This window comes from Akebia trifoliata, chromosome 3 (genome assembly GCF_017979445.1).
Source record: "Akebia trifoliata isolate Shusen 1 chromosome 3, ASM1797944v1, whole genome shotgun sequence".
Classification (NCBI taxonomy): Eukaryota; Viridiplantae; Streptophyta; class Magnoliopsida; order Ranunculales; family Lardizabalaceae; genus Akebia; species Akebia trifoliata.
Window position 1 is genome coordinate 50,510,021 of NC_141377.1, and position 24,345 is coordinate 50,534,365.

Here is a 24,345-nt window from a genome sequence, read left to right on the forward strand (position 1 = left end):
TAGACATCATCCTCACCAAAAATCAGCCCATTTCAAAACCTCTAACCCATGTTTTGCCAAAATATTTGTCAAAATGTTTGTTGCTGAACGGGACCATATATATAGTTAGGATCCCTTAACTCTTAAGAATGACTAATGAAAAAAAACACATGATCCCAATCCTTTTAATACAAAATCCAATGGTTAAGATTTATACTCAAAATAAATATTTCTAAGATTTGTATTATAAAGATACTCATAAATCACAATCATTGGATTTTGTGTTTAAAGAACTTTTTTTTTTTTCATTTTTAGGAGTCAATGAATCCCAACCCATATATATGAGTATTGCTAATTTTCAAGACCTCACAAGAACATTAAAATTCTTTGCCACATTCAAGTTCTATTAATACCTTAGAATAATTTTTTTAATGAAAAACCATTGATATGTTAGTCTTCATGCCACGCAGGTAAATATAATAGATCTAGTGTCCAACGCAGGCAGTAAACAATTTTCCTTATTATAAATGTAACATATCTTATGAACAAATTTAGAAAAATGATATATATGAGGATTGCTAACTTTCAACATTTTCCGCCATATTCAATTTTCAATAGTGTTTTAAAACATGTTTTTTAATGAAAAAAACAATGATATATTAGTCTTCATGCTACGTAGGTAAATATAACAGATCCAATGTCTAAGGCATTTTCCTTATTGTAAATATTATAAATGTATAGAAATATTATTGGCATTGATTGTAATAATAATAATAATAATATTAAAATGCCCTTCGCATTTATAACCCAAAAGACCACATATATCAGGTAACATAAAAGATAAACATAAAAGTCCTTTACCCAAAAAGACAAACTGAATAGTGGTATATACACACTTTTTTCATAAATTACCCTCAATTATTTTGATAGAAAAATAGTTTTGAATCTGGCTGGTCGGACCAAAACAGAATAATAATATATATAAAAAAAAAGGAAATACACCAAAAGAATGGCCTCTTCCAGGGAAAAGTAGGGTGGGAAGAGGGGGTTAGATGGAGGTTGAGAGAGAGAAAGTTGATGTAAGAGAGGTGATGGTGGGCGGAGATTTCAGCAAGAACTCTTCTTAGATTTCAATTAAGGGTTGAGATCTTCCTGGAAGTTCAGCAAGTTTGTATTCAAGGGAGATAAAATAAAATCATTTGAGTTTTTAAATCACTCAATAGTGTCAGCAAACATTTTGCACCGAAATCCATTTCCAAAGGAAATGATTTTCCCAAGAAAGCAATTTTCAAAGCAATCATATAATACACACCCTTATGACAATTGAAAGGAATCGTACAGATAGCCTAAAATGTAGAAAACACTATTTTTGCCTCAACCTAGCTAGAAAATGTAGCTATCTTGACTAGACAATGAGCCCTGTACCCCAAACCAAACCATTGAATTGTGTTCAGAATATCATTTTTCCATATAAATTTAAAAGAGAATCCAGGATAAACGCTCAAAGAAATGCAAGACCTATGTTGTATGTTTTAGTTTCAGAAAGAAAAGAAAATAGAAAACTAAAAAGAATATTTACAAAAATTGCTAAACTAGGATGAGTATGAAATGAAAACATTCAATTTTACAAAATCATCGACATAAAGGAGATATCTGCAGAGAAAATGGGAAACAAAAAGATTACTGTATTCTGTCAGACCATATGTCATCTCCTTGCAGGCCCCCTTCTAAGTCGTTTTAATTTCGGTTGGACCTCCTCCTCCACCGTTTGACTTGAACCTTCGCTATCACCTAAATAAATTATCATAAATAAATAAAAAAAATTAGAAAGTTAAAAAGCATTAAAATGAGACCAGATCAAATGGTTTCGCATATAACAATGGGCAAGCATCCCTCAATCAACAAAAACAACACCCCATTTTGGTCTCACTTGCAATAACAAGGTTTAAAGACCATTTATAGCAGGATTTGACGCATAAGAAAATCAGAAATATTTGACAACAGAATGCATCATCATATGGGAGTTACAAGGGTAAGCAAAACAATTACACAAAGTGGCCAATCGAGAGGGTCCAAATCAAGATTGGTCGTCAGGATTGCTGCATCAACCTCCACCTCCATGTGCAAGAAAACCAGTAAGTATATTTGTAAAAACTTCAATAGAATAAAACCATAATATTTGATGACTCACTTTTGCATGATGTGAATACATTCACATTTAACTTGCTTCTCACATACATTGAATTTATGTGTACTATTGGGGTGATATGATACTTTTTAAATGCAATATTGATATGAGAGTGCCAGAAGAGATCCCTTATTACCAGGCCATTGTAATGTGCTACAATAATCTCTAACCATCGATTTATTGCTGAATTAAGTTAGTTCTCCTTGGTGCCAGAACCATTCAGAGTTTCACAAGACAAATTCCCTAAAAATATGCTCAAAGTATTTCTCCTAACAGAGATTGTTAGGAGAGTGTGGCTCAGATATGAAATAATGTTCTTCACCAAAAGTTGTTATCAAAACAGACAACTATGATTAAAATCGGGGAAAAAAAGTACTTGTGACCATGGATTGCAACTTTTCTACATTCTCACTACCCAGAGGATGTTTTAGTAAGTCCTGATGACACAATAGGTCCCACAAACAGTCACCTCAAGATTCAAAAGGACCAAATACGACCGCAAACAAAAGTTCTATAAATTTTCAAAATAACATGGTTATTACAACAGAACGTGTTAGCAGATCCAAAGGAGCACACAAGGGAAAGTGTGATCCCAAGGGATTTATGATGCCCCTAAATGCTCAATGTGTCCCTTCAATATTCAATTTCAAGACTTTAAATCTTTGAGGATTTACAATCCAACAATAAAGACAATTAGAAAGTAGGCACTTGCTAGTCCTAAAGAATCCACTAAGACTTATTTTTGTAGTCCTGCCATTTGGTACCGTTTACATGACAAGTATACTGAAGGTCATAGACAGTCAAAATATCATTCCATTTGGAACAAAAGTCAGCTTCTGAATCCAAGGATCCGTTTGTAGTTTTCTAAGATAAATTTTTAACTTGACCATGCATTAGTAATTTAGTAAAAGGTTTAGTAATAAAGGCTATAATGAAAGAGTGACATATGATGGCTTACCTTCCAATTTCTGTTTGGCACTGACTTTTTTAGTTGCTTCACTGCGAAGAACAATCTTCTGTTTGGGAACATATTCAGATTGCTCTGCACCCACTGTGACAGCTTTAACTTTCATTGAACAATGGAAACTAACAATAGTCATAAACACAAAAGAAGGAGCGAGTTTTGGCATACCTTCCAATTTGTGCTTGGTATTGACTTTCTTTGCACCTTCTGAGGAAAATGCAAGCTTCTGTGTGGGATCACATCCAGATCGCTTTGCAGCCACTGTGATTACACCACGCTCAACTTCTAGTTCAGGAGTCTCACATTTTCCATTGAAAGGCGGCATATAACAGAACCTAGCAAAAAAGAATACGGTAAACTATCACCATAGTAGTCACACTAAAATGTAACCATTTTAGATGAATTTTACAGTTTTATTATGTTACTTGGCAAGAGATACAAGTTTCAAGAGTCAGATGGTTCCATTTTCTACTCTTGTTTTAAAGGTCCATACATTATTTCATGCATTCTAGAATGTATACTGAGATTTTATCTCCATCTCAGGTATGTAAATCATTTCTCAAGTTCTACTAAGAACAAAACGCCAAGCTCCAGTCTTTGTAACACGTACGTGGGAAAAAGAATCATGGGTTTAGCATTTAATCCTAAATGTGAAGGGTTTGACACGAGTATGATGCTCATATTGAAGTGTAGGGTAACCTGGGTTGATTCACCATGAGCACTAAAATAAAATTTGAAATCTAAAGCAATATTAAGGATAAATATAAGACGGAGTCACTGTATATTTGAAAAGTTGTAAACAACAATGGAGTCTTTATAGACGGAAGGTTGAAAAATGTGGCTAAATGATACATACCACCAATGCCAATATTATTAGGTCAATGCAAGTGATAAGTGTTCACTTATTGTGCCATCCAAAAGCTTATAACATGTGCATGAGACTAGAACATGTAATATAATTGTACAAAAGTACAAACCAACAAATTGTTTATTATTATGGTGTCCTTGAGTGTGTTCAAACCATCTCAAACATCTTTCCCTTATTTTATATTGAATTGATGCTATTCATCAATTACAACAAATATTCTCTAAACCTCTTGCTCCTATGAATATGTAATGTAAATAATATATTGCTCCCTCCTTCCTTCTCTCTTTATTCCTTTGAGAAAAACCACCCAACCTGATCCAAGGTTTGGGCTGAGTGTTGTGAAGCTTGGGTTGGAATCAGCTTCAACACCACATGTTGGGCTGGGTTGGGGTTGAGTAAATTGAGGCTCATCCTAGACTTGAGATAGTCCTTCGTTTGACCCAACCCACACCAGTTGTTAAGCTAAGGATAATTATAAGAATATCTAAACTAATAGGAAGTCCTAAATCGCTTTTGCATACACATCCAATGGATAATATATGCGAAGATGACAAATATTTAAAACTGACACGAACTTGTTACATAGATTGGAACTTGTCAAGGCATCACAAACCATTTCAAGATCTTTAAGTGTTCTCCAAATATGGAGAGTTCATTTACCAAGCATAATCAAAGCTAAGACCTTCACATAGCCACAAAATCCATAGGAGCAAACACATGGATATTTGGGGGGAAATAGATGCCAAAAGTAATAACAAATTGGGCAATACAAAATACATATTACAATTGAGTTTTCACATAAATTTCTACTGATAAAAAGGGTGAGATCAAGATGGATACCATTCTTGGGGTAATGTGCTGCTGTCGAAGCCTGAGCTCAGAATCCTCCATTTACGACATTTATCACACTGCACCCAGTCATGATCTGGCTTGTAGCGTGCATTACTCCTTTTCTAGAGCAACAAAAGTTAGAACTTAGGACAAACACAATTCTGAATCATAGAAAAAGCTAGTTATTATTATCTGCCATTGCAGAAACATATCCTAGACAGAAGTAGGTATGGATTTATGGAAATGCATGAGTAGTTTGGATGAAATGTATATTTATTAAACAATAGCCCTTCCCATTCTTTAGGTATCATATATTTGGGCATTTCAAATGAATATTTATTATAAATAATACATAGCTGTTACCAAATACAAAATTTTTGGAAAGTGTGTAAGTTGGGACATAGAAGTAACACTCCAAGACGATGAATGATAGCAAATATAAGTAGGAGAGGATTTCTCACACAATACAGGACAAGTTGGAATGCTAGAAAGGAAGAAACAGAAAATAAGCGCACTTGAGGAATCTCAAAGAATGAAGGTAAAATAAAAGCAGCTGGTTAAGATGAACTGAGCAAATACAACAAATAGAAATAATAGCACCAGTGAAAATAAAGTGTCACAGTTTGTTGAAGCCTAAAAATATAAAGAAGGTTGAAAATCATATGGATCGAACGGTGACAAAATAATTGTTGCTTAAGATATAATTTTGAACTGTGGAATATGGCTTGTAAATAGGGCAGCAACCTAGGCAGATTGGGCAGGCTGGATGGGTTAGAGGGTAAACCTGGAGTCAACTCACATGGAAGATCCTTCAACCTGAGCATGAGCCTAAGCTCATTAACCCAAGCTCAAACCGAGCTTGAGCTTCTAAACTCAGGTAAGCTTGAGTTAGGTAGTTTTGGGTGTGTTGGGCTAGTTAAACATGCCTGATTTTGTTTTGATTAGGAAATAAATTTTATAATTATTATAAATAAAAAAATTATATTCTAAACAAAAAATAATTAATATTTTTTACAAATAAATAAAAATATTTAAATCTTATTATATAGAGTTGGGATCACGTTGACATGGGTTGCTTGAGCCCCGGATTGAGCTCAGACCAGCCCACGCAAGCTGCAGCCCTACTTGTAAAGGGTGAATGATGAACACATCTTTTATGAGTTGTAAGGTATGGGTCGTAGCTAAAAACTTGACTTTCTAGAATTGCATATCCGACACCCTGCAAATGTGCAATTAAGTATCCAAGTATCACTTAGTTTGTAAAGATCTAGGGTTATTTGTGAGAGAAGTGAAAGGAAGGAAAAATACAAAGAGGAGGAGAAGAAGAATAGAAAGAAAGAAAAAAAAAAAAAATGAATTGAGAACTCTCATTCAATTCCCTCTCTCGCTGTTTTATTATAAAGTAATGGGATGAATACTAATTCCCACCATTCGATTCGGTTCACACGGCCATTTGTCCTTTCACTTATGGACCTATGACTGCTCAGAAGAGAAAGCAGCCCAGAAGACAAGGAAAAAAGAAACGTAACGTTGCTTTGCAAGGGGGGTGATCGTGTACTGTACTCAATGCCCCGTTTGTTGTTTGGAATTATCATTGGAGACATTTATCAATATTGGACCTTGCCTCTAAGGAAACCAAAATAATACAAAAATATGACTAAATTAACCCAGAGAGTAGCATTAACAACACTCCCCTACATGAATAGATACCACACATCCCAACTTGCTTAAAATACATCTAAAAGAGATCCAGAGATTGTTTTCATCAAGGTGTCAACAAGTTGGTCCCCAGATTTCACAAATGGGGTGCACACTTGTCAAGAATTTAACTTTTCATTTTTTTTTTACTCCTACATGTTGCACCATGTCATGCTACATTGAATTGGGAGCAATGCTAATGGCAGTCTATTAAGACAATACAAACTCATAGAACCATGACAGGAGTTCCCAACTTTTTAAATAACGTTTTCAAACGCAAAAGCTCACATATTGATCTAAACACAGCTTTTGTTGGATCAAGCAAAAACAAATCACTTCATATTTTGCCATGTCACTAGACTACCCGAACAAATGAAGAACATTCTGGCGTACATTGTTCGTCAGTCATAGAACCCGCCCAATCCACTTCAATATAGACCTATACTAGTATGTGACCATGAGAACAAAACAAAAGACATTCTATAGGGGCTAATACACTGCATACGTTACACTAGGTCGAGTAAGAGAGATAAATAAGACGACAAACAAGTATCTGATAACGAATAGTATCAGTTAACAGGTGTCCACCATCATCCCCAAGCTTGTGATTATACTTAATGGGTGTGTACATGGGCTTACAACCAAATATACATGTCTCCTCTAGAACACCAGGAACCTACTTCAACAAAGAGATAAAGATCCTTTTTTTTATCAAGCCACCTTGATGCCAAGAAAATCCCTGAAGTGCCCAAGAGCCTTGAATTCATTCAAACTCAATTGCAAGCAGATGTTTTAGCCATGTCATCTCCTCATGGTCAGTTCCAATCATTACAATGCCATACATATATACAATGAGAGCAATAACTTTCCTTTGATTGCGTTTAATGAATAAAGTGCGAGTAACTTTACTCTAGTTATATCCATATTTTTTCCCATAGCTCAACTAAATCATTCAAACAAAGCTTGCAAGGACAAGTTCAACCCATAAAAATCTTTCTTCAATTTAAAAAGTTTTCTTTTAGATGATGAGAATTCCACACAAAGGGCATACTCATGTCATTCTCCTCCTATAAGTTGCCATGAAGAAAGGCATTCCACGCATCAAACTATTGAAGAGCCCAATTTTGCTCCTTGGCAACAAGTTTGACTTTGCACCTTTTACATTTCTCTACTAAACCATTTGACTTACTTCACAATGAACACCCATTTAGAAAGTAGTCAAAGTTTGTGTGAAGATGACTATAAACTAAATGAGACAACATTGGAAAGAGGGTGTTGAATACAATTTCTCACTCCCTTTCTAACAAAAATGTAAAGATAATAATCATCAACCAGAGAAGTAAAAGGAATATTCCCGAGTCAAATGGATTCAAAAGAGATCTTTTGGAGAAGTACATGACCCTGGCTTATAGTGTCTCTTTCCCAAGAATGAAGTGGTTGAATCCAACAAGAGGGATAATTAATTTTAGAGATGTCAATCAAAGAAGGAAAATGAAATGCAAACACAAAACTAAAGTGAAGAAAAGTAATGATAAAAAGGGAAATGACAATACCCAAGGGAATTGGAAGATATGATATAAGAGAGAGAGAGAGAGAGAGTAACAAATAAAAATTGCCTCTAGAAAGAAAAGGACTGTTGAAAATTATGCTAAAAGTTGTGACGTAGTGGTATTAAGCTGCTTATGTCTTGACTTTCTAAGGTTGTGCATCCAACAACTTGCATAATAGCAATTAAGTACCCAGGTATAGATGTATGAAGGTGTAATTTTAGATTTTCTTCTATCTTCGTAGATTATTGTTTGACAAAACACAATATTTGCATAAAAACAATTTGCAAAGATGATGTTCAAATTGGAAAGAAAATAAGTTTTATGCAATAACAAGGAATGAAGTGAAAGGACTACCAATTCAAGTGAGTCAAAATTTTGATCCCAATATTCATCTACTCTGTGACCTAGCCACTCTTCCAGCTTGGCATATGCTTCACAGTCCTGAAATCCTTGCTTGTGGTTAACAACCCACACCTCTTTACCATTATTCTGAATCAAGATAAAAGAAAAGCAAAGCTTTAGTATGATAAAATTAATTTAACAAAAAAATTTAAACCTCGGCCCAAAGGGAAAAAAATTTAAGCTCAAAGGGAAAAAAATGCCAAAAATTGTCATACACAAGCATTCTTACCATGACATTTGTGACATCTATAACTCCAATTACCCCTCGGCCCAAGTCTGGATTATGGACCATACTACCAACTCTCTTGTAAGCCTGTAAAGGGAGGGAGAAAAGACGTCAAGAACCATGGCAATGTCATAAATAAAAATAATAATGCATCAAAAGTAAATATCAGATGCACAGACAAGAAAAGGAAAACTTGGGAACAAGCTTTCATGATAAATTTATGCTTCCAACGTAGAGAAGTCAGCATGGCATCCATTCTATGCCAAAAGTGTTGCTTCAAACAATCTGATGATCATTATACAAGTAAGTCGTCATCGAAGCATTATTCTAAAGGGTAAGCTATAGCATACAAGATACAATGATACCATTATAAACAATAATGCAAACAGTTTTGAGAATAGAAAAAACGATGCCACGTACATGAACAAAACTGCATTAAGAACCCATGATCAGACAAGTAACGACATCATGCATAACATCAAAAGCACTATGAAAAATGAGACATGGATTACAAGGAGCCAACAAAAAAGGAGAGAGAGAGTTCCGGATGGAACTCTAGGCAAAAACCGAGCAAACACAACACGAATGAGGTGAAGGAGAAGGCCCTCCATGAAGGCCGAAAGATTTTCAATGTTTTTATCGATTGCCTGCATGAACCATTGTGGTGGAAGAGTAAACAAAAAAGGTGACGGTTTAAGCATCAAATAAGCCAGATGGCCTGGAGACTTGCGCCTATTTTATTTTTTCTTATAATTAAGAAAAATATCAGCAATTTATTTGGAGAAATTGATGTAGGTGTGAATGTATATACATCAAGGAAATAAGAAAAGCTAATGATATTGCATCCATAAACGCACTCACAAGAACCACATAATCACTTGGATAAATCCCATCCGTAAATTATGGACACCCAGTCAGCAAAAATATTATCATGCTAAATCCTTTTCAGTATTTGAGGATCGATAAAATAAAAATTATAAGGCAGTAGTCTCCTGATCACCACTTTTAAAGAGCTAAATATTTATCTTAAAAACATAAGCTAGTTTGTTTCATTTTATACAACCAAACACCAAAAATGAATCTTCCATCATGAAGCCAAAGCTCACCTCAATCAATCGTCCATGCCAATACAAAAATATTCCACAGTTCATTTGTTCCCATTCTAGTTGACTGCGACCAATAGTCAGCTGAACAGGTTTTCCCATGACATCGCCATTAACAATGACCGTCTTATTCAGCGATTTGGCCAATGGACGACCTTTGACCTTAAAGCAAACATAAAACAAACATGATGTAGTCAGGTTCATTTGAATTTATAAAATGCAAGCAAAAAAATTTACCAGATACTAGCAATTTACCAATGATCCTTGGACATAAATCTTCATTCGTGGATCTAAGAAAATAACCTCTAAGTATGATCGAAGTGAATAATCCAAAGGGACCTGAAAACCAGAGACAGAAAAATAAGCGACGCATCAATCAACAAAATAGAGCCACAAATAATTTAACCAAAGAAATATTAACTGCACTATGGGAAAAAAGTCAGTTATCCAACATTGTCAAAACTACCAGACTTGCCACACATAAGTGCATCAGTAACAAAATAATCAAATTCGATAATTAGAACAGTATGACGAACCTTCTGGCTAATTTGACCAGGGCGTACCCTGATCCTTCTAGAGCGAATTAGAATGTCGCCTACATGGGAAGAATTATTCCCACTCTTTCCATTCTGCCATTCCAAACAATAATCCGACCCCCATTCATCCAAATTCCATATGTAAATTTGTGTTCCAGTACCTTTCTCACGAAATAATGCTAATTTTTCACCAATTAAATACTCATTAAATGGTGAATAATCCTTTATAAATTTCAGATTATCATTCGCCCAAACTTCATCCTGAACACTTGTGTCGACTTCCATTATAGATCCCCGTCTGCAATAGCTTACCACAGGAATTTGAAGATTCTGCAGTAATATAACAGTACCATCACTTAGAAAAATAACAGAAAAACTGAAGAAAAAATACAGAAAGACAGTTGGTGCTGGCTTACATCTTTTCCCTCATTTAACGATTGTGACAGAAAACCTATGGATCTAGAATTAGTCGTCTGTGTAAGAACAATGGCATCCCTGCCAAGTCTCATAGATCCAGTCTGCGAAATCATAATGATCAGAATCAGCCTAAAATGCACATGAAAAGATCATCCCAGGACCCTAAATACATTCCAGCAAAAAACAAAAATGATTCCATTTCCACCATCAAAGAAATTATTAAAACAGACCTATAATATCTGCCAATACAGTCAGAATCAATTTACCAATAATATTTATGCGCAATAAAAAAGCAAAGAAAAAAAAAAAAAAAAAACCAATTAAGAAAAATAATGCAAAATAATGTTTAAAATACAATGTATTTCACTGTTAAAAGGAACATTAAAACATCATCCACAATTTCTTCTTCAATGTAGCCATCTCATTCATTGAAGTTTTTCCTGAGACCAAGGTTCCAAGAAAACTCCTCATCTGACCAAGACCAAGGTCCACTTGCTCCCACTTGAAAAGAAACTGGAGGCCCTGAGCAGGCTATTAGATATATATATATATATATAATATAAAACACAGCTGTGGAGCCCACAGTTGCCACAGTTATATGGGGATAAACATCCCTTCAGGTAAAGTTTTGTGAGGGATAAACATCCCATTAAGCTATAGTGCCTTTACTCTTCACCCCTTCCCTCCAATTTTACTATCTTTCCACTTTTACCCCCTTATTCAGTAATGCCCCTCTAACTTTACAATCTTTCCTCTTCAACCCATTATTTTTTCTCTTTTAGCCCTTAACCTCAAAGATTATTAAAATACCCCTCCAATTTTATTATTTTTCCACTTTTACCCCTTAGCCTCAAAGATTTGTAAACTAGCCCTACAACTTTAATAAAAAATTTAAAATACCTCTCGAACATTATTATTCTTCACTTTTACCCCCTTAACCCCAAAGAGGATGCTCATGTAGTGGGCACATGCAAACTCTAATCTCTAAAATAAAACACGACATGGGTTCCACTCCAGCGGCAATTTTGTAGGGTATAAATGTCCCACACCAACTATAGTGGAGTGGGGTCCACACTAGCCCACTTTACTACCTTTCCGCTTGACCTCCTTCAACTTTATTATTTTTCCTCTCCTCTTCTACGACAATAATATTTAAGCATTATTTAAATAAATGCCAAATTAATTCTTGTTAGATATATCGGCATTTTATATGCGTACCATAAGGGCATATGTATAATTTCATTTGCTTTCTAATTATATATATATATCACAATTCATAGTGAGAGTCAAGTTCAACTCCTCCCACTTCTCCATTCTTTTCTTCTCTAACCCTAATCTGATATTCTTAAATTATAAACCACATAAACAACATAAAATGAATAACTAGTATCCAATTCAATAAAATCAAAAGGAATTTTTTTTTTAAAAAAAACATCTCTTATCCATGTTTGCAGCACCAACTCACAATCATGCTACCTAAGTAAAATTTGTACAAACACTAGAAAGACATAAAACGGTTCAAATCATCAAAATTAAACATCAAACACAATAAAATATACAGCACAGCTACCTTAAATCCAATGCCAAATCTTCCAATACAATCAGGGTCAACTCCATCAGGTTCTTTGCGGCCAAAAGAGAGCATTCTCACAATGTCCTGATGAGACATGCCATGGCCATCATCAACAACTGACAGCATGGGAATATCTTTCCCATCCTTTCTTGAATACAGAGCCTCAATAGAAATTTCCAATCTGTACAGAGCACAGCCATTGACAGTCATCAGTAACGAAATTGAGTATGTGCAGCCACTGGAAACGTAAGACAACTAATTCATTCAAAAAGAATATGAAAAGTAGCTGAAACTGAGAGTGATTGGCACTACATATAGTAACACATCAAGACATTTTAGATCAAAATATGCTTACTTCGATGCTTTAGCATCCCTTGAATTGTCGACAAGCTCAGCAGCTGCCCCAAAAATCCATCCATGAGATTGACCCAGAGTTCTTAAGTAACTTGGATCTGCTCGTACAAAATTTTTCTCCAAACAGTGGTCTTGCTTCGATGCCATAGGTTGAGATTTGCAACAAGTCGCCTCTCTAGAATCACAAGCATGTTGATCCCCATCTCTCCGTAAAGATTTGAGATTAGGTGCTTGATTCGCCAAAACTGTATTAGAATCTCTTTCCCTCATATTTGTATCCAAACTCTCTCCTGTTTCCTCATACATGGTATAATCCGGGGTCGCAGCCTTGCCTGACTGTACAAATCCATGTATTGTCTTTCTCGGCATAAATTTCTCTGAAGATGGTAAAGGCCTAGGCTCCACAACAGTGTCATCTAGGAAAAGAAGACAAGGAAATCTTTACAGACCTATAACAAGTTTTGAATTTAGACTTTTTTGCATACTTTGGCCGATGTTTAAAAACTCGACTAGCAGCAGGTTCAACCAGTCAACCAATACAAAACACAGCATGGGACAACATTAACACATAATTTTATTACTTTCCTGTTTTATTTCAAAAAAAATTATCAACTCTCACTAAAACAAGATATGTAAAATTAAAACGTATAAAAGAGAAAAAGAAACACTAATAATATTCCATGCTGGGAAGGGTCTCAAAGGTTATATTTTCCAATCGGTTCTTCTACGAGTCCTTGGCAGGTTTTGTGAGGGAGAATAGCTTAATAGGGTCAAATTAGTGGAACTCAACTCCCAAAATAAAGACCTTCAATAAGGAGTGATCGCTTTCTTTGTTTTCTTTGAGGAGTTCTTGTCCTCTTATGTATAAAATATACATTTATCAAAATAATAATAATAATAATAACGAAATTCAAATGGACAATGATGTATCACTAAACATTGATCATGGATCATCTCAATCGTTGTTACAAAGATGACAATGACAATGGATCATCTCACATAGTACAAAGATGGCAACAAACCACTGTAATGAGCAAGGCTCAATCACAGGAAAAAATCTTCAATTATTGCACAAGTATGCAAGGGAAGTATGGGGTCTCTTCCACTATTTATTTGGGACTGCAAGGGTCCTTCCAAGGAATATAGAAGACACTTTCTCTTTCTTGGTCGGGCAACTTTTCGTGAAAGGGAAAACTACTATTGGAACTTTTGTTGGTTACTTTATGTTGGGGAATTTGGGAAGTGCACAATATACAGAGTTAAATTCTTTCCCATTTCTAATAAAATATTTATGTGATCAATCAAACAGAATTAGTTCCTACATATTCTATTGGAATGGAAAATCAAATCAAAAGCAGATAACAAATGTACACAGCCAAAAGTAATAAATCTCACCTGAAATATCATGCTTGCGATCATCCAAAGTATGGTTTGCCCCCTCCCGAAACAAAACCACAGCATCACTAAAATTTGTACCCACATCAGGAGGAAGTATGTAAAACTCATATGACTCTGAACGCACAACAGCGACCTTTGAAAGAGCATGCACTCAATATTCAGGAAATAGAAGAAAAAAACGTGGAACAAACATGACTGAAGAGGAATTTTAAATCATTTTCTAAAAACAATGTGTTAAAACTCAGTTCAAAATTAATGTTAAACAGGTCATTACGAATGAACAAATACATCACAGACAACACGAGTGAGTGGAATGCACACTTTAACCCTAAACTTCTAGAAAGTTAAATCCCCAGAATGCTTGTTAAAAAATGGGGATAAACAAGACAAATGTCTGCTGCTATAAAATCTTGAGCATGAGATACCCAAAAATAATCCATGAGAGAGTTAGGAATAGCACAACTCGGATCGTTAAACTTTACCCTCTGAAGACAACAGAGGAAAAAGATAGAACAAACTCTTAAAGGACGACACCCAATGTGGAGTTCGCAATTGATTACTGGAAAATGGTGACAACCACTGATAAAGATTTGAAATGATGAGGTGCAGCTAAAAAATTAAATCCATAGACTAACTTAGGAATAATGCATTTCATTTCATTACATCAGTACCTTGTTGTACTGCTGGAGGAAACTTGTAAACAACCCCCACTCTCTTTGCCGATGAACATCTTCGAAAGCAGGATGCAGAAAAAAACGAGGCAATCCAGACAGATGAAACACTGTATTTGCTTTTATATCAGATATGTTCCAACAAGTGGGACTGCAGAAGTCATTGAATGTCAGCAAAAAGACATTTTCATACAGCCGACAGAAGGAAATGTAAAATTAATAATACTACAAAAGATGTGTAAATGTACTATTGAAATAGATAATCACATTTCAAAGTATGAAAGAAGTTGAACAGAAAAATTGGACACTCATTCCCAACAACGATATTAAAAATGAGGCATAAATAATGATGATTATATTTCAATTTCAAGAATATAAAAATGAGTCCCGCACACACAGAGCAAAGCAAACAAATTAAAGCATCGAATACATCAAACTTACCATTGCAGCAATATACAAAGTATTTGATTTCAGTTTTTACATAATAGAACCAATAAGGAAACAACGAGAGTCCCACATACAAAAGCAAATGTGTAATGACCAAAAATTGCACAAATTTAAGGACTGATATTATTTGGGAGAAACAAGACGAACAAGTCAAGCTTAACAAGACATTTGGAGATACAAGAATATGGTTGACAAGTCAGTCAATTATAGCATGTCTCCGTTCTAAAAACTGAATTTAGATAAGTCAATGGATAAATGCAGGGCAGCAACATGGGCGTGCCTAACCCGAACGCACTAGGTTGAACCTTAGCTTGGGTCAGGTCAGGGCACAGGTTTGGGCAGAAAAAGAAAGAAAAAAAAAGACTGAATCAAATCGGGGTAGGCATGGGCATAAGCATCGTGTTGCCCGGTTAACTTAGTATGTTATAATCTAAAAACATTCTTTTATCTCTGTTTCTCTCTCATTGACATTTGATGTTTCGGTATGTATGCTTTTTGTTTGCTTATCCATATATCAAAACTACATGTGATTATTTTCATTAAATAATCAATTGCTTCATTATTAATTTTTTAATTTGAGTACTTCTATACACAACAACTATATTGGAACTTTAAATGCTTGTCTTGTTCGAAATTGTGATTAACAGTAATTTCATGTAAGCAGAGGTGGTTACATTAGTTAATCATCCTTTAAATTTGCTTATAATTTCATGTATGTAAACATTGAAACAAATTTCTAGCACTAGACCACTTAACTCTATATAAGCCCTTATCATTACTAAATTATCTAGCATTAATGAGAACCTTGAAGCAACCCGACTTCGCTTGGGATCAGGATGAGCATTTCATGCCCGAGGTTCGGTTGGGCACAGGAGTGGCTTGGTGTTGATCAAGTTTGGGTTGGGCTCAAGTAGATCCCCAACCTGGCCAAGTTACCCTAGATAACTAGGACTTTGGGGCCTGGCAAGAATAATCTTCTAACCAACATGCCACTCCGCTTCAAGTCATAAATTAGTTGAGTTACTTGTGACGCTGCCCGCCCAAAAGTGAATCATTTTCTGGCACTTTGAATCACTAAGATTTGGTGAGCCTACTACATGATATTTCCTAATGCAAGACGCATGCTGTCCAAATCCTTAGCACTTGGGAACATTTGGCTTGTGATTGCACTCTTCATATTGATTCTCAAGCCATATTAAACTATCCTTTCCAAAATAGGTCTTAACAGATTTTCATTCAGCCTCCTTAAACCTAGATATAACCTTATTCCAGCCCCTCTAAACCCTATTAAACCAACAACAGCCTCTACCATCCTCATGAACCTTCCTCAGCCCTATGTTTTTGCTATCCCATCTAAACCAACCCAGTCAAACCATCTCAATCACATTCTAATCCCAATCTAATAGGCAATTAAATTATTAACCTAGGCTACGGTACAATACTAAAGGACTATTGCCAAATATTTCTAACTTAGGGTCTCAGTTTAATGGCCAATTTGAATTATCTTAATCCTTTCAAGAACTTCAAGAATCAATTGATTCTATTATAAAGGATATATCATTTTCCCTGCCTCTTAAATAGCAGGACTGATGTTGCTTGTGATGCCTTAGGAAATATCTTTTCAATGTATTTATGAATTCAAATATCGAACAAATTCCAAGCTCCTTATCAAATATACATTAGGAATTAATCAATCCAACTAACGCAAAAAATACAAGGATTTTTTTAGGCGAAGCTTTTCATTTTTAGGTAAAGATAATTTCATTAATAAAAAATGCAGGTCGAGAGGACCAACCAAAAGAAAGAAATACAAACCTACCAAAAGACAAGCAAGTATTTATATTTCTTGTTTAATCGCATAGGTTAAGAGTTGTTCCAATCCATTTGTTCATTATTATTAATATAATTTAGAATCTGTTGAATTATAACTGACTATTCATTATATTGGGAAATATCTCACACCTCGAAATTTTCAATGCGAGATCAAGAGGATTCACGTTGGGATTTTGAGGTGTGACATATCCATATGATATAAAAGTATGATTTTTGCATCTACTTTTCTTGACTTTCACTATATTATAAGTGAGAATCAAAAAGATCCAATCAAGTTCAACTCGGCTTGAATGCCACATTTGTGGGAGTAACTAAATGGTAGTTACTTCCACCATCACCCCAAACACAAAGAATAAATTAATGGGTGAATGGCTTATATCCATCCTCCATCCAAACAAGGAATACCTCCAAATTAATTGAAAAATGGAATGAAAATGTGGAAACCTAGATATTAAGAACCCAAATCAATGTCACAAAGCTTCATATTCCAGCAAAAACCAGTATCAAAATCACATGCAAACCATCAAATCAATGAGAATAACAATGTGAAAGTAGCCTACAGATTTTTATTTAGTTCCTTTCAAAAAATAAAAAATCAAAGTTGGTGTCCTACTGACAAGGAAAATTTTTTTTCCTGTCAAAGTTGCATTAGTAGAGCTTGACTTACACTTCAAATGGTGGATTAATGCATTGAACGCGGCATATATTTTTATTATCTTTCTTCAGATCGACGTAACATGCTGGACCATCTACATAAATGGCATGCCTTAGAACAACAACAGAATTAATATATATATATATATATACACACATAAAAGTAAAGGGAAAAAAATAAAGTTTCAATGGCTCATTTAGCATTAAAAACAAGAAGAAAAAGATCAATTACCTTCCATTGGAAGCTCATTTAAGTTCAAACGCATGTGTTGCATTCTACTACCTGTGAAAATGGATGTCATGCATAAGTAAATTGAAACAGAACTGAAAACAAAGCCATCATTGCCTAAGCCTAATCCCAATGATCATACACATGGTTCAGAGTTTCATTTCGTGCTGGAATGCTTTTAGCAAAAAATAATAATCATCATTTTTTAACATTTTCTAGAACAATTCCTTATTTTTCACGAAATATATCAATATATAAAAAAAAATATTTGAAATATATTGGAATAATTTTTTAATATATCAAATTAAGTACTAAACATACTCCTAATTCCTAGAGATAAAATCAGTCAAATAAAAAAAATCAACATTAAATGTGAAAATTTTCAAGGCACATACGTTTGTTTTTAAATTATCTTAAAACATTTTTAATGACATTTTAAGATTCAATGCTCATCCTTCTAATAAGAGCAATGTTTTCCATTTGTGATATTTTGTCTTGATTACATTCTCAGCAAACTTCTTTTTTTGTATGCCATGTGAAAATGATGTAGTGTTGGTTAATGAAACCATAGTATTAAATGTTAACATATTTCCACAAAATATACCCAAATATTTTCGTTTCCAAAAAGTCCAGCACTAACCGATAGTTTCTTTTGCATTCATGCAGGTGGAAATTTCATTTCACAAAATACTAGGGTACATAATGAATTTTGATTGAAATATTTTGATCAAACCTAACTTTGATCGATATATTCTTTATTTTAATAAACTTATCCTAAAAATATTGATGAAGTTTATAAGAAAAAACAACAGAACTTATAATTGCTTGCGAAAAGGTTCAAAAATTACACAGAATAATAATAATAATAACAAAGATTACATATAATACTCAATTATTAGTATAAATGATTAAGAATTGTTTAGGTATCTATATCATTATATATTCTAAGCCTATAGTATGTTCATATAGGAGTGCTTATATAATAATTGTCATTGTTATAATTAGTTGGATAGATTACTAATTTATCCATACATATTTAAAAATAATAATAATAATAATATAATAATGCATGAATATAGAATCTAACAGTTCGTTCATTAGGCCAGTGTTTTATATGACGTATGACAATATTATTCCCAATTCCATGTATAATATTGTTGATTTCACTCTTAGGCCTTAAAAACTTGCAGGTGCACAAAAGAAATGTTGTTGGTCTTTATTTTCACACTTATATGGTTGTTTATTTATTGGTTTTTTAATAAAGTGACCTTGATTATATTAATTCATAAATTTTTTAAAAGAGGGTGCATTTATGACCACTCAAATTTTGGTGTCGAACCACTTCTACTCTGCATTCTCTCATTATAATAGTAAAGATTTTATATAGGAAAATTCATTCATGTGGTTTATGCTTGTACAAAAAAGATCTAGAATATGAAATATTTTAAAACCATTTAAGGCTTACACCTCGAGGTGCACCTCAAAGTAATAATCATTAAAACACCCTGAGGAGCAAGGAGGAAACATAAAGGGAGCCAAGGCTTACACCACGGACTAAAAGGCATACACCTTTTGGCTGAGGCATATGCTTTACATGGATTTTATGTTCATTTACTACTTTTAACTTATGTATATTTATTTTCTTGCTTTCCCTACTTCTTTTCTTTTTTTCCTTTTTTTTTTCTTCTATTTCTTTGTTGTTGTGCTAGGATGCAACATGATTGGAAAATTTAGAAATACACTAGAATAAAAATAGTAATATATACTAAATTGTTGAATTCATTTGATTCATAAATAATTTGTCGTATTTAACATTAGGCAGTTAAAGTGTTCTAAAATATATATATGGGAGCGGTTCGGTAGCCCTAAAGTTTGCCAAGTTTGGTGCCAAACATTTTTTGTAAATCACTTTTGATGGGGTTAGAAGTTTTGGAATAGGCTGATTTTTTGTGAGGATGATCTCTACGGTGAAGAGATCATTCTCACAAAAAATCAGCTCATTTTGAAACTTCTAACCCTAGTTTACAAGTTGAAGAATCGTGGACCATCCAATTTTTGTAAATCACTTTTGATGGGGTTAGAAGTTCTGGAATAGGCCGATTTTTGGTGAGGATGATCTCCTCATCATAGAGATCATCCTCACAAAAAATCAGCCCATTCCAAAGCTTCTAACCCATATTTTGAAAAATGTTTGGCACCAAACTTGGCAAACTTTAGGGCTGCTGAACCATTCCCTATATATATATATTTATCTTATTGTTAATGAAGGGTATAAAACTTAGACTTCTATTATGTGGATTTGAAACCTAAAAATCAAAAATATCTCATTGTTGCCCTATTTTTTATTTTCAATATTGATTATTTATATATTTTATATTATTTGTTTAAAAATTACATGCATGTGAGGTTTATGCTTTATGCCTCGCACTGGTCAGATGAGCACCTCACCTTATGCCTTGACATCTAATAACATCAAGGAGAATGAGTATTTTGGTATAATGATACAAGCCCATGGTTCGACAAGGACAAGAGGGAGTTCGAAAACAATATGGAAAGTAGTAAGAAAAATATGACGATTCATGCTATGAGGCAAAATATAAAAAAATGATGAAGTGACCTCAAGATTGTACCTCATATCGCACATCCTGACATGAAAGTGTATAGGAACCATAGATGCTTTCATTGAGATATGAGTCAGAAAGCATATATGGTTCCTACACACTTTCACGCCAAGATGTGTGATATCACGTACAATCTTGAGGTCACTCCAGCATGACTCCAAAATATAACCTAAGATAAAATGGAACAGGGAAACAGGATTCATGTTTCCAATCCCCATATTTGGGATAAAGCATATGATGATGATGAATGAAAATCATGGAAACATTTTCTTATTCACATTTAACTCTCAAAGACCCTCTAGATTATTCTCCTATCTCCGCTAAGCAATGAAAAGCAATCCAACAATGTCTCTGAAAGTAATGCCTAAAACAAGGATCAGCCACACTAAATGGAGTTTAATGTTGGTAACAAGAAAAGAGATTCAAAGAAAGAGCATAACAAAAAATAAGAATGTTGAGATGGATGAGTAGTGTGAGATAAGGGGAAAAATCAGAATAAGAATATGCAGTGAAATTTAGGAAAAACTTTGATAATAGAATAAGAACAAATATAGAATTGAATAGTGAAATAAGATTTCATGCTGCAGACCCCAATTATTGAGGCGTAGAATATTACTATGACCACAACAACTACTCCAATTAAAAAAAAAAAAAAAAAATAATATATATATATATATATATAAACTTCAAGAAACAGATAATTTATAGTGTGAAAACAACCAAATCTCTTCTCAAAAAAAAAATTTCTTGAGATGGATGAGTAGTGTGAGATAAGAGCGGGAAAATCAGGATGAGAATATTCGGTGAAATTTAGAAAAACTTCGATAAAAGATAGGATGAAGGAAAATCAATAGTAACATCAATGAGAATAGGCACTTTGGTGCAAATGGAATGTTCTAAAAAACAGAAAGAAAATAAACCCCAAAAATGACATGGATGGAGGAACTAAGATATGTATGAAAACACATGACTCGAATGAATATATAGCTCAGTATAGAATTGAATAGCGAAATAAGATTTTTTCATGCTGCAGACCCCAATTAAGGTGTAGAATATTAAGATAACAACAATTGCAACAAAATTATAAATAAATAACAAAAATATAAAACTATATTGTGAGAATGAACCAATCCCCTTCTCAAAATTTTGTTAGTTTGCCTCCTTCCAAGCAAGTTCTTTACCCCAAGTATGTCCTGGGCCTCTTATGGAGAAGTCTTCACATGCCATATGTGCACTCCAATGTCATTTAGCCGACAAATGTTTCAGAACATATCGTGATGCTTAGTATTCCAATCCTCCATGACTAATACTTTAAGCGATTGAGCTTTTCAATCCAAAACAGAACCAACTTTCTTCCATCCAAAACTCCAAACCTTCCTAAAAACAGTACTAAACCCACTTTCCAAGCCAAAGAAAAATTGCTATAAAAACCACACAAAGTACCATAAAAATGCTAAAACTGTGAAACCTTTTGAAATAGTAGAAAAAGGCACACTACCTGAAACCTACTATATTATTAATAAATCAAAGTAATTGTGTCCATCCAAAATTCCTAAATACAGATAGATTATAACCGCGTGGATCCAACCAAACCAGAATCCTTGTACGAGAAGAAGAACATAAGAAGATAACAACAAACATAAACTCGATTATGAAAAATAAGAAAAATTAGAAACGGAATTATAAACAAAAACAGAAAAAACAAACAAATTTACTTAAGTTTTTTAGATTAGTTGCAACAGTTCAACTGTCGATAATCACAAGAACAAGAACATAAACCCTAATACCTCGGAATCGCATTGTTTCACAGCGAAAGATACCTTTAAAGAGGCAACGAAACCCTAAAACGGAATTTTCAGAACCACATCAGTTCAAAACCTAGAGAATTGCAGAGAAGATTATCAGACGCCATGCAGGAAGTGATCGAAGAGAAATGACGAATTCTATGATCGAAAATCTATGTTTGTCTACAAAGAATTAAGCAACGAAGACGAACCGAGAGTTCGCCTCGAGAAGATAGTCTCTGCGAGAGGTGTCCGCCATTACTATTCGAAATAATTGAGGCGGGATGGGAATATATCGTTTGTTTGTTTTTTCGTTTTTAATATTTAATTTAATTTATTTAATATTAAAATTGATATAACTATGAGTGGAACTTCCGCTGTATTAAAATTTGATATGTGTTATGAGTAATGCTGGGGTGAAAATAGGACTTACACGCCGTAGATGTTTTTTTATTGTATCTCGAGGAAACACATTTATGGTTATGCGCGCGAAAATCGCATATAACCCCCATTTTCCATATGTTAACCTCTGCAACAACTTTCTCAACTGGTGTGAATCCGCCGTCAGGGCGAAGATTTTGGACGAAAAATTAGGGTGTCAATTTAATAAAACTGAACCAAGTGACATCACATGAGAATAATTTAGAAGGTAAAAAATGACCGCACCTTCATTTATATTTAAACTTTCTAACATGTAAGTAATTTTTGTCAAAAATCAACAAATTTTAATATCACGATTATAAAAATATTTTTTTTTTTAAATTATAAAAATATATTTTAATAGCTGACCTTCAAAATCCCCAAATTAGTATTTTAGTTTTTGAAAAATTACTTGAAGGATTTCTTTTTAAATAGTCCATAAGTTTTGCACGGTTGCTTAACAGAACATTTAGTAAAGTTTTTCTTTCTAAATGGTACATCGTATTGTTGAGTTCAAAAAATTATTGTCGATCTTGACGTTTTTTTATTTAGTGTCGAGTTCAAAAATTTTACTGTCAAACTCACCACTATTAATTGTCAAGTTCACCACTTTTTATTTACTGTCGAGTTCCCCTTTTCAATAATACTCATATAACTTCATTTTCTTACTTCTTCCAAGAGGATGCCTGTGCCAGTAGACATGGGAAAAATCTAGTTTATATGATAAAACAAATCAATGAATCCCACTCCCTTTATCTCCCACCTCTCATAATGAGAGTTTAGGATTTAATTGTCTTTCCTCTTCTATTACTTTTCAATAACACCCTTCCAATTTTATTGCTTTTTATCTTCTACCTCGTTTTCAAGAATCCCCCCCCCCCCACCCCCCCCCCCCCCACCACCACCACCACCACCACCACCACCATTATTGTATTTCATATAATACTCATTTTTTCAATAATGCCCCTCCAAAGTTATTGTAATTCTTTTAATACTACTTTATAGTAGGCACATACAAGTTCTAGTCTATCTATATGATGATGGAGTTTTTATTGTCACGCCAACTTTTACAAATAATACCCCAAGATGTGTACTAATTCTTATCTGATGTCACATATTTGAGATGTTCTTAATAAAAGTTGGTGGCAATAAAATGTATCCACAATAAAACACAATGGTGTACCCATTCCGTAATTGGGATCTAATCTCAAGGATAATTTTTAACTTTAATATCTTTCCTCTTCTAATACTTCCCAGTGATATCCATCCAACCCAACTCCATACATCCCCCTGTAAAAAGGGATTGGGATTTGATCTCTATACGAATCTCAGTGACAATTTTTAACTTTATTGTATTTCCTTTTCTATTACTTATCAAGGATCCCTTCAACCTTTCGGGTGTGTTTGGAAACTGGAGTTGGTGGGAGTTGGAGTGACAACTCCTACATTAAAATTTCAATTGGTTCTTTGGTTCGTCAATTACATGGAGTTGCAACTATAACAATACCCTCAACAATCATTTTTAAGGGAATTATAACTCTCAACTAGATATATCGGAATTACAACTCCCAAAAAAATGTCTTACGTGCAGCCAAGGTT

At 34.0% G+C, this 24,345-nt stretch overlaps 1 protein-coding gene across 8 annotated transcripts; it reads right to left on the reverse strand.

The window, feature by feature from the left end:
* Positions 1–1,489: 1,489 nt before the first annotated feature.
* On the reverse strand, positions 1,490–22,603 carry LOC147407742 (uncharacterized). 8 transcript variants are annotated; one of them, XR_015176870.1, is made up of 18 exons: positions 21,724–21,867; positions 17,925–17,975; positions 17,706–17,787; positions 14,759–14,909; positions 14,085–14,220; positions 12,691–13,105; positions 12,333–12,516; positions 10,762–10,863; positions 10,346–10,675; positions 10,065–10,148; positions 9,813–9,971; positions 8,710–8,793; positions 8,433–8,567; positions 4,840–4,952; positions 3,300–3,466; positions 3,126–3,209; positions 2,029–2,094; positions 1,490–1,770 (listed from the first exon to the last, which is right to left on the reverse strand). XR_015176870.1 is itself a non-coding variant. In XM_086436467.1 (18 exons), the coding sequence occupies exons 3-18, from the start codon at positions 17,965–17,967 to the stop codon at positions 1,685–1,687; spliced, it is 2,364 nt and encodes a 787-aa protein (XP_086292593.1). In that variant the 5' UTR covers positions 17,968–17,975; positions 22,363–22,420; positions 22,539–22,603; the 3' UTR covers positions 1,490–1,684. The 8 variants fall into 8 exon arrangements, 6 of the variants coding, with proteins under 6 accessions (XP_086292593.1, XP_086292592.1, XP_086292590.1 ...); XR_015176869.1 differs by having other exon boundaries at positions 3,126–3,218; XM_086436467.1 differs by lacking the exons at positions 2,029–2,094; positions 21,724–21,867 and adding exons at positions 22,363–22,420; positions 22,539–22,603 and having other exon boundaries at positions 3,126–3,218.
* Between the last annotated feature and the right edge of the window lie 1,742 nt (positions 22,604–24,345).

What these genes read in the sequence shown, in the direction of transcription:
- LOC147407742 (XM_086436462.1), bottom strand. Translation starts at nt 21,769, where the DNA reads ATGGCATGTGAAGACTTCTCCATAAGAGGCCCAGGACATACTTGGG. An exon ending in ATTAATCCACCATTTGAAGT is followed by an intron (nt 14,910 to 17,705) that starts GTAAGTCAAGCT and finishes TGACTTCTGCAG; the next exon opens with TCCCACTTGTTGGAACATAT. An exon ending in TAGATGTCACAAATGTCATG is followed by an intron (nt 8,568 to 8,709) that starts GTAAGAATGCTT and finishes ATCTTGATTCAG; the next exon opens with AATAATGGTAAAGAGGTGTG.